General features: G+C 33.7%; 1 protein-coding gene across 2 annotated transcripts; it reads right to left on the bottom strand.

Annotated features, from left to right (window-relative positions):
- Nucleotides 1–100: 100 nt before the first annotated feature.
- LOC140886242 (ABC transporter G family member 31) lies at nucleotides 101–12,149 on the bottom strand. Of its 2 annotated transcripts, XM_073292758.1 has the most exons (24): nucleotides 11,788–12,149; nucleotides 11,533–11,653; nucleotides 11,360–11,448; nucleotides 10,652–10,736; nucleotides 10,262–10,424; nucleotides 9,639–9,715; nucleotides 9,413–9,557; nucleotides 8,093–8,394; nucleotides 7,742–8,023; nucleotides 7,109–7,425; nucleotides 6,871–7,031; nucleotides 6,691–6,794; nucleotides 6,424–6,580; nucleotides 5,767–5,829; nucleotides 5,562–5,656; nucleotides 5,149–5,481; nucleotides 4,764–5,054; nucleotides 4,612–4,695; nucleotides 4,296–4,429; nucleotides 3,968–4,195; nucleotides 2,870–3,041; nucleotides 2,266–2,353; nucleotides 1,367–1,533; nucleotides 101–562 (listed from the first exon to the last, which is right to left on the bottom strand). In XM_073292758.1, the coding sequence occupies exons 1-24, from the start codon at nucleotides 12,120–12,122 to the stop codon at nucleotides 296–298; spliced, it is 4,260 nt and encodes a 1,419-aa protein (XP_073148859.1). In that variant the 5' UTR covers nucleotides 12,123–12,149; the 3' UTR covers nucleotides 101–295. The 2 variants fall into 2 exon arrangements, with proteins under 2 accessions (XP_073148859.1, XP_073148860.1); XM_073292759.1 differs by lacking the exons at nucleotides 10,262–10,424; nucleotides 10,652–10,736; nucleotides 11,360–11,448; nucleotides 11,533–11,653; nucleotides 11,788–12,149 and adding an exon at nucleotides 9,786–9,899.
- Between the last annotated feature and the right edge of the window lie 2,162 nt (nucleotides 12,150–14,311).

Here is a 14,311-nt window from a genome sequence, read left to right as displayed (position 1 = left end):
AAAAAATAATAATAACAAAAAAAATAAGTCATGAGTTACAACATATTTCAAAAAGACAGGAATGACATCTAACAAAACAAAGTTACTTCCCCTTTGTTAGTAAACATCTTTGAGCAAGTTCACGAGCCAAATACTTTGCATTACATTTACAATATTGAATTGAAGTTGAAGGTACACGAGATCATTGGTTTCTAATGATCTCAGCTATGGGATCTTCCACATAATAAGGGGCATAATATTTGATGACTTGAACCACCCTAAGAGCGCGGTTTCCACTACAAGCGAAAAACCAAAATCATCGTTTTTGGAAATTGAGAACTTTGAGAGAGACAGCAAATATGGAAAAGAAGAAGACGCTAAATCCAACAAGCACAGCAACTGTAACTCCAAGCATTCCTGGACCATATCCGAATCGTGCTTCAATGAAGTCCTTCACCGAACCTTCAAATCCAGGTCCTACAACCATTGTCTCAACATCACCAAGTTGGGATGTTATTATACCTCGTAAAGTCCAAGCAATCGGGCAGACATAATAGAACCATATCCACCATCCAGGAATTTGCTGAATAAAATTATTTTATCAGTATTAAATTTGAAATAAAAGTAAAGTTTAACAAAATATTTTTTTAAGAATCGTTTTGGAAGTGATATCTATCAATATATAATGTCTTATCATGTAAGAATTTGCATGCTCTCGCACCAAAGTTATCTAAAATATGACTTCTGCATTGCCTCGTTTTCTACTATTTTAATTCAGAAGTCAAAGAGTGAAGAAAGTTTCACGATACAGCTTACCACGAATGAAGCTTTGCAATAACTAATTGTTCATGTATATTGCAAAGAAACTGGAGAAATTGAGACAAATTTAGTTACCTAAATGCTATAAAACTTCCCACTGCTACATTTAATACTATGAAATTTGTTGATTCTTTATTTGCTCCTATTGTTTCGCCAAAATCATTTTGGTCTTACTTGCCCGCAATGTGTAAAAAAAAACTCCATCACTTGTTAATTTTAGGAACTCATGATCCTCAATGTTAATTCATTACTAAAAAGAGAAAACTAATGGAAGAATGATCAAAATAATTTTTATCCCAAACAATCAGGACCAAAGTGGTTGTGAAGAAAAATGTAATTATCATGTGCAAATAAGTTTCCAATTTTGAGGGAAGTCAGAACACTTTCTGTGCAACAGTGCAAGTACCCTTTTCCTTAGGATTTAACAGATAATGATAAAAATTGTCTATGATCCAAAATCGGGTAAACTTTTTGGCATATCACAAAAAAGGATCAAAATACTTTTAGAGCCAATCAACAGGGATACAAAAAGTAGATATCCCGAAATTTGTCAAGGAAAAATACTTACAGGTTTTGGAACCAAAAATCCTGAGAGGAGATTCCATAATGAATAAAAGGCCGAGGAAATGACGGAAGCCAAGTTTTGAGTGGGAGTAAGACCAACGACCATCATCCCATAGAAGGTGAAATATGTGAATGTAAGAAACATAAACAGGAGATACAGGAAAAATTTACCTGCAGAGACATAAATAAGTGACAAATAAATACTGATTAGTATGTGATTGCACATCCTCAAATCTTCATCCATTTTTTTGAAGAATTGATTCATGATTTTAATATGATAGAGAGTAGTTGCCAAATACGTTTTCGTGAACCCAAATTCATCACTAGACCATATTTGGTAGAAACAAACGAGTTACATTCTAATTTCTATACATGAGAAAAGAAGGAAAATCTAAAGATGCAGATATTAAATCTAGCATAAACCATTGAAAAGCAGTTGAAAGAGCTGAATAAATGTTTTTCTCCCACCACCATACTGAAAATTCGAAATGTGACAAAAAAAAACATCATTCACTAATAGGAGACTTTTATTTGGATGCTAAATGTACATGAGTAACATTTTCCTTGGTGCTTGATTATATCCTCTGTACATAATCACAATCCTAAATTACTGCAATTTTCCTTCACTTAGATTTTAAAATGATTGCTTTGAGTTTCAGTTACGTAAATGGATAGATACATTTTTGTGCTCTAAAATTAAAATTAAGGCGTTGATGTCCCAATACGAAACTATTCATTTCAATTTCCATGATGTGATGCTTCAACAATGATAGGAGAAACATGGTAGCAACGGTAGATTTCATTGTCATAAAAAAAACAATTACAGGAGAAACACAAAACATAATGAGTTCCACATGGAGGAACGAAAACATTGACAAGAAAGTTAGGAAAATGAAACCGTACCAGCTGTCCTCTCAAAGTTGATCATGAAGTATGTAATAATTCCATATGATATTGTTTGGACCAGAATGTATGGAATTTCCACAAGGCCCTGAAGCGAGATATTAAATTGGTAAGTGAACACAATATCATCAAACCAAAAATGAAAATTTTAAGAAATATATCCAGATTCCTTGCAGCATATCAAGAAAAAAAATAATACAAACAGGGACAGGCCCTAGAGCCAGAATACTTTGTTTTCTTACAGTTGATCGCTCTGAAAATTCATATTGCAGCAATTAGAAATACTGAATAATTTTCTTCATACCATCAAAGACAATGCAAAACACAATAATCAGAACCATTCACAGATATACTATACAATATTTACTGTTGTGGTTTAAATTATAGAGTGACTGTTAGAGAAGGAGCAGAAATTTAGAATGAAATTGTGAGCCAAGAAAAAAGGCCAATCTACAAAGTTTATGCAAGACAATCGTTGAGCACTCTGATTTTATTACATTTTCCATCCGAAATTATATTACATTTTGTTATTTTCTCCTACGCAATTTTGTGATCATATCAGCCACCTTATTATGCAACTAAATCAGTTTAACAAAATACTAACCTGGGCAAATGCATAAGGAAATGGAGAGTACATTCCAGCAGCTTTTTCTCGGTAGAAAACTGTTCTCTCTATGGATACTACTGGTTGTACTGAAGATGCATTGTTGACCCCAAGAAACAGAACAGAAGAATAAAGCGCTCCTAGTACCACAAATAAGTTTTGAGTCGAATCCCTGTACAATCACTAGAATGTTGTAGTGTTGTTCCATTGAGATTCCATGCATGAAGACAAAAAAAATCTTCTAAAAATCTTAAAGATAAGTAACTGAATATAGTGTTTATCTTGTAATTGGTTCTAGAGGTCATGTTCTTAATTTTGTGAAACCTAAGACACCCCTCCACCTCCACCCTCCAGTTTATTTTAGTTTCAAACAATTCAAAGGTTGAAATGATGAAGAATCATGGCTGCCATAATTTTGTGGATTAATGAAGCTTTATGGCAGATTTAAAAAGGAGGTCACCACTCGGTTTTCTGCACCTATAAAACCCGAGCTACCACTTCAAAGCTTGACATACAAGCCCCTATACACTCTCCACAAATCTCGTAGCTTATAACTTAGGCAAGGTCTGTCTTAGATTAAACTCTTGGGGCAAAGGAAAGGTCAGGCAGGTACTCCGCACCCAGTTTTTGTTTCAGCACCTCGAGGCATTTTAGCTACAATCAGTAACTGGACTCACTGTTTCAAGTATTACATCCAGTGTGTTTAAATCGAAATGAGTTTGCTTATCAGTTTTACAAAGGCTTGCAGATTCTGAATTCTGAAATGGTATATGTTCATCTCATTATTTTTGAAGCTTTGAATCGTTTTGGAACTAAGTGGTGAAGATATGTATTCCGATCTAGTAGGTTGAAGTCAATTTTTGTCCAATATGATGTAAATTTAACTTGGAATTAAAAAGTTATACTTATTGAAGTTATCTAGTAGGCTGATTATTGTAACTTAAGACGATGGATAACACAAAAGTAGAGATATTACTACGTGGAGAAATCAGCTAACAGAAAATATGGTAAAATAGTAATGCAAGTATGTAAGATATTGATAAATGGATAAATTAGCTAACAGAAAAGATAGTAAAATGGTATCACACGTAAGATTACCTTTTTGAGCCGACATTCCAAAATATAGTGCCAATGATCATTGCGCTTACTGTTGTAAAGACCAGTCTCACAACATTGTACAGTGGGCTTCGCCAATACACGAGATTTTGCTTCCAAAGGCATATACTAAATTGAGAAATTGCATCTTTAGAATATGTGGAGCTAAATTTCAGGGGCTCTGATTGTTCAGGTGGAATACTAAATCTCTGAATGGAAGCTTCAACATCCCTATATTAATTGAAAGTTTCTTAATTATAATAAGGCCTTGGCAATAGTAAATATCATAAAAACCTTTTAATGGGAACTTAATGGCATTGAATAACATTACCAATACTGCTTGGAATTACTGTAAATCACCGCAAAATCTTTTCCAATCCTCTCTTCAACAAAAGGTGTGCTTATCTCAAGCATCCAAGTTGCAGGATTGTATCCATTTGGTATTGGGGGAATTCCACTAATCTCCTGAAGTAAGAAAAGAAATTTAAAATAATCTAAAATACAAATAAAACAATGTTAAATTTAACCCATCAAATTCTCTGCACTACTGGAGATGATAAAACATTTCAAACATTTTTTAGCTTCTAGGAAACTTATCAACGTGTTTTAGCCAATTCAGGATGTTTTTATAATAGACAATGTTTCACCTGAAAATAGTTTATCATGGTTTGTGATTTCTCACCAAGCTTTCCACCATATATCACTCTTCCCCCTCGCTTCATTAGAAGTAGCTGCAATATTTAACCACCATCAGTTAATCTAGCATCTAATCAAGTGCACTTGGTACCCGGATATCTACCTCATCAAAGGCTTCAAATATCTCAATACTTGGCTGATGAATCGTGCAAACAACAGTTCTTCCAGTATCAACTGTATTACGAACTGTCCGCATGACAATGGCTGCTGCTCGTGCATCAAGACCAGATGTAGGTTCATCCATAAAAATGATTGATGGATTTGCAACAAGTTCCACTGCAATTGTTAATCGTTTTCTTTGTTCTGTGGATAAGCCAGTACTCCCTGGCAAGCCTACCAAAGCATGTCTCAGAGAGTCAAGTTCTACTAATCGCATTACCTCTTCAACAAACTCCTGAAAAATGGTTTGTTTGTAATCCGGTGTTGAAAACAAAATATTAGCATAGTAGAATTGAAAAATGAGTCAGAGATATTTCATAGTATCTTACTCGTCTTTGTTCTTCATTCACTTCCTCTGGAAGACGAAGAAATGAGGAAAACCAGAGAGACTCGTGAACTGTCACTTGAGGAGAATGTATATCGCTTTGTTCGACATATCCTGATATTCTAGCAAATGTTTTTTGCTCCTTAGGGTAACCAGATATTTTAATATCTCCCTCTATGTACCCATTAGTCTTCCTGCCAGCAAGTACATCCATCAACGTAGTCTTTCCTGCTCCACTTGACCCAACTAATGCAGTAAGAACACCAGGTGAGAATACTCCGCTGACATTGGATAACAATTGCAACCTTGTTTCTGGGACACCTTGTGAACTCATTTCCTTGAAATCAGGAGGTATATCATAATCTGATATTGGAAGCATAGAACATTCGTAGGACCAAGTTGCACAAAAACTGGTACCTTGGGCATATCAACAAAGTAATTGACATTATGGAAAGTCATGGTTAATGGTCGAAATGGGAGAATCATTCCTTTCTTTGTTTTTTCATCCATTCCTAAGATTATATAAGATTTATCAGCTTAACCTGCTATATCAGTTAAGAAATGAGGACAACTTTCCCCCCTTCTTGCGCGCAATTGGAAAATGGTTTTGTTGACTTCGTACCGTTGCTCACTGAATTTCCAAGGTCATCATCCTGTGAAACAATTGTTTGTGATTTTTTCATAGCTGCAATAACAATCAAAAGGTGTTAAAAACTGGAGAAGTTGTTTATTTCCAAGAACATGATGCCAGGTTGATAGCACTTAATTTAAAAAATTATTTATAGAATATGATGTTTTTTTTAGTTTACTAATTTTGTCGTTTCCATGAAAAAGACATTCTCCAATTCAATACCTTGTGGAGCTTGGAATTGTACATGATCTTTGTGTGGATCGATATTCAAGAGATATCAATATGCAATCATTAACATCAATACTACACCTTGCATTTTGTAAGCATCATTTCATTTTGTAGGAATTTTTCAGCTTCTTTTGTAAAGGAATAAATTCATGCTTCAACCATAGCGTCTTCCTGGAGACTACACATAGTGTATTGAACATTGAAGGATGAATGCATTCAAGCCTTCAACCATAGCGTCTTCCTGGAGACTACACATAGTGTATTGAACATTGAAGGATAAATGCATTCAAGCGGTAAGATGATACTTTTCCTAGCCCAAACCTAGTTTTGTTTACCATCCCAATAATTCTGCTTTGTCTTTTGCTTTTTTTAGTGATAATACCAACAGTAAGTTGATTTCGAATGTTATTGACAGCTTACGTTTGAGAAAGGCAAGCCCCAATGTCACGGTGATGTTGAAAAACAGGGCATATGCTAGTAACACACCAACTCCAAGCCAATACCAATATCTATCAGCGGGTAAACTATGAAGCTGGAGAACAGTGTTTCCAAGTGTAGAGTTTCCTGCAGCTGATATCTGTGAAATTGCATTTCACCATAAATAAAAAACAATACATGTTGATGGAATTTCTCTTCTATAACTTTATATATATTAGAAGTCTCTGCTTAGCTATCCAGATAGCATACCTCCATCCATCTTGTGGCAGTAAATTCATTAACAGAAATTGCACGCTGCCCATAGGACAATGGAGACACCCAGAAGGCCCAGACCCACCATGGCTTGATCATTTCTGAAAGAGAAACTTAATCATTCCAAATAAAAAAAAATCATTAAGAGCAATCTTTGTAATAAATACTAGCACTCACCTTTTGGTAAAATAAATCCACCTAATAAAAAGACTATCAGTAAGGCAGCTGATCCAAAAGTATTCGCGATGATCATATCTCTAGCAAGACAAGCCATTGTCCGGAAAAGGCCCAATGCCATTTGGTGCACTGAGAAGAGTAAAAACATAAAACGGAAAAACCTGAAATATTTAAGACAGAAGAATTAGATTATTTAAATACATGTATAGAATGAGCATAAATAATTAATAGGGCATACCTTCCAGCCCCAGGAGCAAATCCTACTGAATAATAAACAATGGAAGACCATACTACAGCCTCGATCAATGAGTAAGGGACACGAAGAATGAAACTGGAGAGAGACCATGTCCAAGCAGGATAGAAAAGATTATCTCGTTGCTTGTAAAATACCGGAAGTCGAAATATCATAAGAGGTAGCTCTGAAAATCCATTAAACATCATATGCACGAGACCAAAAAACAAACATGAAAGGTACAGGTCACCATTTGTCACATCAACAGGGTGTAGCTTCGTTCGAAGAAACATAGTACAGGTCACAAATCCAACAAATGCAACCTGTAAAATGCATGTTAGCTCAATAACAAATTCCCAAGAGCTAGGATTTAATTTATGACATGAACAGTTATGTGCTGATCGAGGACATATATTCAATATGTGCATCACGGGAGCTGAACACCATTCCAACAAGCTAGCATCTACTGTATATTTTTAAGCTTTAACAAGTTACTTGGACTTGCCCTTTTTCCCTTGTTATGAATGCTAAGAAAATGTAGACGACTCAAATATTGTCAAATTATGGTAGCGTAATACATCAGGACCCCAAAATGCACATGAAAGATTAAAAAAAATCAATTAAAGGAAGGTAAAGTACCTGACATGTTCTAAAGATGTACAGAAAACTATGCCTGTTGATCAGAAGCAACTCTCTGGAAAAACATGCTTTGAAGAGCACCCATTTTGACACGGCAAACTTTGTTGTGGGAAGAGCTGAAGAGTGGTTTCTGGATTTATCGTATGGAACAGAGAGAAAAGATTTTAGGTCCTGAGCATATCTAGAATTCCTAAAATCTTCAGCTAGTTTTGACACCGGAACAAACTCATATGGTTTGGAATGATCACTCCAGTATTGTGCCTGATCCTTTCTTGATGTTACCTAGAAATTCACAGTTTAGATGAGGCTCGAATGATTGATAACAAGAACCAGAAACAGCTAACAATTTACCTCTTGAAGAAAATCAGCAATACTCTTACGAGGAGGCAAACGAAAACCCAATGACTCAAAAAACTCAATAACATTGGCCTTAGGTCCTTGATATATAAGATATCCTTCAGAAAGCAGTATCAGATCATCAAAAAGTTCAAAAGTTTCAGGAGCAGGCTGAAGAAGTGCCATTAAAACCGTTCCTTCCATCACATGAACAAAATTTCTTATACAATTTACAATTTGGTATGTTGTAGAGCTATCTAGCCCGGTTGATATCTCATCCATAAAAAGTGTTTTCCTAGGCCCAACCACCATTTCTCCTGAACAAGCAAGACAATATCAGCGTTTCAACCAAAGTTACATGGAGACCTCAGTAGGAACCGTCTAAGTATTGCATGTGCATTAACATGGTTAAAATCAAGAAACATGCAATAAAAAATACAGTTAATTAACTGAAAACTGTCATGATAGACTTACATCGTGTGCCTCAAAAAAATGTCTCTGGTGGTTCTTAAAAAACTCTTCACAAATTTTCTCATAGATTTCCTTTCTTCTTACTGATCGACAATTTTTATTAAGTATTTATGTTTATACTAGTTAACCCAATTAGATTTCGATTTTTCTCATTTGCAAATGAAAAGGATAAATAAAATCTAATGCTTATATTTTCTTAACTTTTTCTCTTTTAAAACATGAAAAATTCTGGAAGGGATTTATAAATCATATTTTATTATATATGGATGTGCATCCATTTAACTTCATGTTCTCCCTCATCATTTCTGACACTGCATTCACGCTAGACCTTTTATGAATGAAAGAAAACCATGCCAATAAACTCGATACCACACTAAAATATCTCATCCTCATCGCAAGGTATGCATCAAGGCATTTGTGTAAGGTGTGTGCCTCTAGTCAAGGACCATAGAATAGATCACAATCAACCACTGAAACTTGCACTAAACTTGTTCTTGCAGCCATTTTGTTGACAAATATTCTAAGCTGAAGATCTTAAAAAAGTGAAATATATGGTTTTGACATGTGCCGTTTTGTATTCTCACTTATAAATATATCCAAATTTGTTAATAACCGTGAAAGAGCATCTATTTGCAGCCAAACTGGGTTTTATTATTTTATTTTTAAAAGAGTTTTTTTTTTCCCCATTTTATATTTACAGGTAAAATGCAACTACCCCTTTACACCAGAATCTGGCAGGAAGATCATTTGCTTAAATTTATGAGCCAAGTCTAAATGAAATACTTAATAATAGTGTATGCATGTGCACACATTCATATTCACATGAAATCCAAAGAAAACATGCATAAGAGAGTACAGATAGACCTGTAGTCACTCTCTTTTTTTGTCCCCCTGAAACACCCCGGAGCATATCATTGCCAACTAATGTATCAGAGCATATATCTAGACCGAGAACTTTCAAGATGTAGTCTGTAGAGACGCTATGTCTCTTACCACCAACAGAGGATGCCTGAGAAACAATATTCATTTTCACAGTTATAGGCAATATTCAACATTAATCTATGTTTGAAAAATTCAAATTTACTGGCACCTTCATATAAGCATCTATCTCAGGGCGGGGACGTATATTTTTTTCCTTCTCCAACCGAGTAAGATCATCCATATATCCTGCCACATAAACATAAAAAATTTGAAATATCCATACCCTCTTCATATATACTTGGTGAAACAACTATACCAAAATGATATCTTGAAATCACAGACTTAAAACTTGTAGCAAGGCCAAGAACACTGCAAACAGATTTCATAGTTGCCTGTCGAGTAAGAGGAACAGAAAGAATCAACCTTATATTGAGAAACTGAAAATACATGGTGTTTTCTTTAGTTATTTTTCATAAGTAATACTCTCTTTTTGGGTCTCAAACAGGAGTAAAAACATATATCAACTGGAATTCAGTTATCATCTCAAACATCATTCTGAGATCCTTTGTTGAATGGATAAGCACATTAAAAAATTAAAATAAAGAACATCATCAAATATAATGTATCACGCCGACTCCTAATTAAAACTTTCTCATGACATAACCTTTAAAAAAACTTGAGACAACTTCTTTAGAAAATTTTGAATTGGATTAGTGACCAGGTACAAATTTAAGGTTTGGGATAAAATGTTTAAATTATCCCAAAATCGTGGAAGAAAATTACACGGCAAACCTGAAAAACCATCACTTGAGCCTTGGCATCTAGCTGCAAAATCTAGTGTTTCTCTGACAGTTATCTCTGCGATGTGATTATCTGTCTGGCTAATGTATGCAGATGTCCGTTGGACAAAAAAATCATCAAGCTGATGTCCATTGTATGTGATATTTCCACTTTTCTGAGACAAAAAAAATTCCTCATGAACACTGTGTTAGATCAATGGAATCCGGATATATCCACAATGGTATGATATTGTCCACTTTGGCTATAAACCCTCATGGTTTTGTTTTTTAAGATGACTGGCTACTTGGTGGACAATCATAAGACGGCGGTGTCTGCAGTTTTACATGTGCAAGCGTTGTTTTAGTGTATGTTAAAGTGATGCACTAATATGCATATACAGACCTTCAAACCACTTTCAAGTTTTCCTGCAAGAGCCAGAAGCAAAGTCGATTTTCCAGAACCTGGCGGCCCCAAAAGCAGCGTCATCCTAGTGAGAGTTCAGTAAATAGATTATAAGATTATGTTTGTATATGAAAAAAAGACCTATTTCCATGGTGCACCAACGTTGATAAATTGGTTTATTATTTGTTCTACACGTCTTATCTTTGTTTTTCAAATTTTTGGCATCTTTCAAATACGTAAGTAATCCTTTGGTATGACCGCAATCATTCAAGATGTATTTGGCATAAAAACATAAAGAGGCAAATTTTAAGCTTAATATCAAATCCCATGAATGAGACAAGTTATTTAGTTGGTTGCTGTCCTATATGGATCACAATCAGATCAAAGCCATGTAAGGAAAAATGAACCTCGTTATCAATTCTTTACCACCCAAATTTTGGCATCATTTTGCATGAGAAACCTATTGTCATTCTAAAATCATTCTGTCTATTATACAGCAGTCACGTGGGACATTATCTGAAAAATGTAAGTGGAGGCGAATAATTTGGGCATGGCGGTCTCGGGATGACTAAGAAACAGATGTGAGGATCCAAATGCATCATATCATATCATAAAATGATAAATATGATGGCCAGCCAACATTTTGCAGTGAAAATATACTTATCGATCGCATGCGAGAACCTTCACGGGTCAGTGACTGGTGCTCACCTTCCTGGTTTAACCACCCCACTGATGTCATTCAGGATGGTCAGAGCATGTCTTTTGGGCGAAAATAACCTCAATTTGGTTAATAAATGCTGAAATAACATCCAAAAGAAAATCGGAGTTGAGAAACTCTGGAAAAACACAATTAATGGAACCGAGTGTGCAAAATGCATTACCTCAATGGTATCACGCGAGTAGTTTACCAAAGTCGGAAGAGCTCTGGAACCTAAATGTACGTTGGCAGAGACATGAAGGTTCTCAAATCGAACTTCAACTTTCGGAATCTCCAAACCCACTCTGTCGATATATTTTTAATTAAACAAATAGTGTACGTAGCAAGTAGTCGTAGAGGATTGAGTTATCTACTTAATTCGTAACGGAAGAAGAAAATTGAATCAGTATCATAACGCATGAATGAAGATGATAATTACGTATCAAGACGTTCTTTGATTCCAGAAAGGAGTTTGAAGTTGTCCTGATCGTTGGTGGCGAGCGCTCTCTTAACCACAAGCTCGCGATTGGAACGATTAAGCCTCCTGACGTCGATGGTGTCAGTATACTCCTCGCCGCCACTAGTGTCCGATGGAGTGCGCTTGAGCAGAGCGAAATTGGTGCGGTGCCTCGACGGAAGATTCTCGATCGCCGCCCAGCGCAGCTCCTCCTCATCCTGCGCCACCGAGTCGGCGTTGGACGGCCGCGAGAAGCTTCTCTCCCCTTTAATTTCCACGTCAAACTCAAAGAACTCGCTGCCATTGGAGGAAGCCATTGCCGAATTGTTCCTGAAAATGAAACAGCGATGATGAGATTTCAAACGTGAGTTTGTTGGAGACGGAGCATGATACTTGTTGCGCAGGCCGCGAATTTTGAAGCATGCACGGAAATCAAAAGACTAGTATACCCTTAGAGGAAAATATTTCAAATTTATACTGCTCTTTTTTGTTTGTTTAATTTAATTTAATTTAATTCTTTTTAATTTTTAAAGCGTATATATTGAATAGATCTTATATATATATTAGAAACAAATTGTTGGTATTATTTTGAGATTTATTATTAGTAATTCAATGAATCTGTTTAATTTGAACATTAATTGATAATATAAGTACTAATTTAAGAGCATTGACTGACAACGTAAATAGTACTGAAACGAAAGAGAGTAATAGTCTGATAGATTATGTCGATTTTGAGAAGAATTACACCTTGTATTTTGCGTTTATTTTGAGAAATGAGATTGTGCAAGGATATATTAAAATTTGATTATTAATATAATTTGATAGGATATGAATTGGTTATGGAAAAATAATAATATGTTTAGTTTGATGGAAATTTGATATTGATTTTTTTTTTCAATTTTGCAACTAAACATAGAATTAGTCAGTATTAATTATGTTATCTCTAATTTATCAAAGCAAGTAAACGTAACATATATATATATATATATACTAGCGTCTCTTACACGGTATGCGTGCATATACATAATTTTTTATATCAATTGATTTTCATGTTATTTTTATAAGTCACATGATAAATTATATATTCAAAAGTTTAAAAGTGACAAGTATCTAATCTAAAATTTTAAAAATACAAACAAAGATAGCGAATGGTAAATAAGATAAAATATAATGGCTAAAAAAAGAGAAGACCATATAAAATGACTAATTTGTCTAATAATTATGGTTTTTTTGGGAAATAAATTAGACATAATCGTAATTTCATCTCAAGCTTCATCAATTAATTGAAATTTATTTAATTAAAGACTCTCTACTATAATAATATAGTAATATATATATAAGCAAAAAAATCTGCTAAAAATAGAAATAATAGTATTTTTCCGCCCAAAAGTCATTTTTGAAATAGTAAAAAAGCTATAATTAAATTTAAAATTACAAATTAGATGAGATTGATTTTAAAATTATAGATAGAGATAATATTGAATATTCCAAAAAAAAATAATATTATGAGTGATAAACTAGTTGATCTAAAAATTTTAAAATATAGATAGAAATACGATGTAATTTAAAAAAATTAAAGAACATTTTATCGTGATCAAACAAAATTTAATTTTTCTTTGTAATAGGGTGCTTGTTTTGTCTATCTATCTATATATCTTTTAAAAAAAATTAAATTAGTTTTTTTTTCATGATCAAACAAAAATTAATTTTTTTTAATATGATGGTTATTTGAAATAATTGCATTATTGTGAGTAAATTATAATTTGATAAAATAATCTTTTATAACATTTTTCATGTTTTTTATGTTCCATTTGTGTACCACATCTTATCAAATTGTTACGTGGTATATATTTTATTAGTATTTCTTATATTTTATTTTTCTATGTTTCTATTTCAATTTTTTAAAAATTAAAAAATTTATTTAACATTTAAAAATTTTCTCTTTTATTTTTTTCATAGAATACAAGTATAGCATGTGTCAGATTTTTAGTTATTAGATAAATAAATCTCTTACAAAAATAAAAAAAAATTTAAATTTATAGCGTTTAAAAGAATATTTAGATATTCTTTCTCAACAATCAAAACAAAACAAAAGATTTGCGATTTTTTTATATTTCAGAACTTAATATGCACAGAAAAATAATTCAGAAGAAAATATATTCATCGAAATATAACGATTTTAATATGTGTACAAATTCAAAATAAATAAATAGTTAAAAGAAGTCGAAAAATACTCTTTATAAAAAATCTACAGTCATGATCAGGCTTCATGTTACTTCTCTCTTCAAGCAATCTCTATTTATAGTGTCCTTTGCTTGAAGAGTCATAATGTTCATCTGAAGATCATTAATGCAAATGTACTATGCATGTTGTCCATCCTTAATGTGTAGTAAGCTTTAATAAATGTGGGATTTGATTCTTTTCCAATCAAGAAGGCAACGGTTGCAGACACTCTCTAAGTGCAGACTTAACAGTGAATATTTCGGAAAAACATTTCGATTTTCTT

The sequence above is a fragment of the Henckelia pumila genome, chromosome 3 (assembly GCF_033568475.1).
Source record: "Henckelia pumila isolate YLH828 chromosome 3, ASM3356847v2, whole genome shotgun sequence".
Classification (NCBI taxonomy): Eukaryota; Viridiplantae; Streptophyta; class Magnoliopsida; order Lamiales; family Gesneriaceae; genus Henckelia; species Henckelia pumila.
This window is presented reverse-complemented; position numbering and strand designations above follow the sequence as displayed.

Bases quoted from the DNA above. Each gene is read 5' to 3' on its own strand.
- LOC140886242 (XM_073292758.1), bottom strand. From the start codon at position 12,122: ATGGCTTCCTCCAATGGCAGCGAGTTCTTTGAGTTTGACGTGGAAATT. The intron at 11,654-11,787 runs GTAATTATCATC...ATATATCGACAG, and splicing joins ATCAAAGAACGTCTTGATAC to AGTGGGTTTGGAGATTCCGA. The intron at 10,737-11,359 runs GTGAGCACCAGT...AACTCTCACTAG, and splicing joins GGGGTGGTTAAACCAGGAAG to GATGACGCTGCTTTTGGGGC.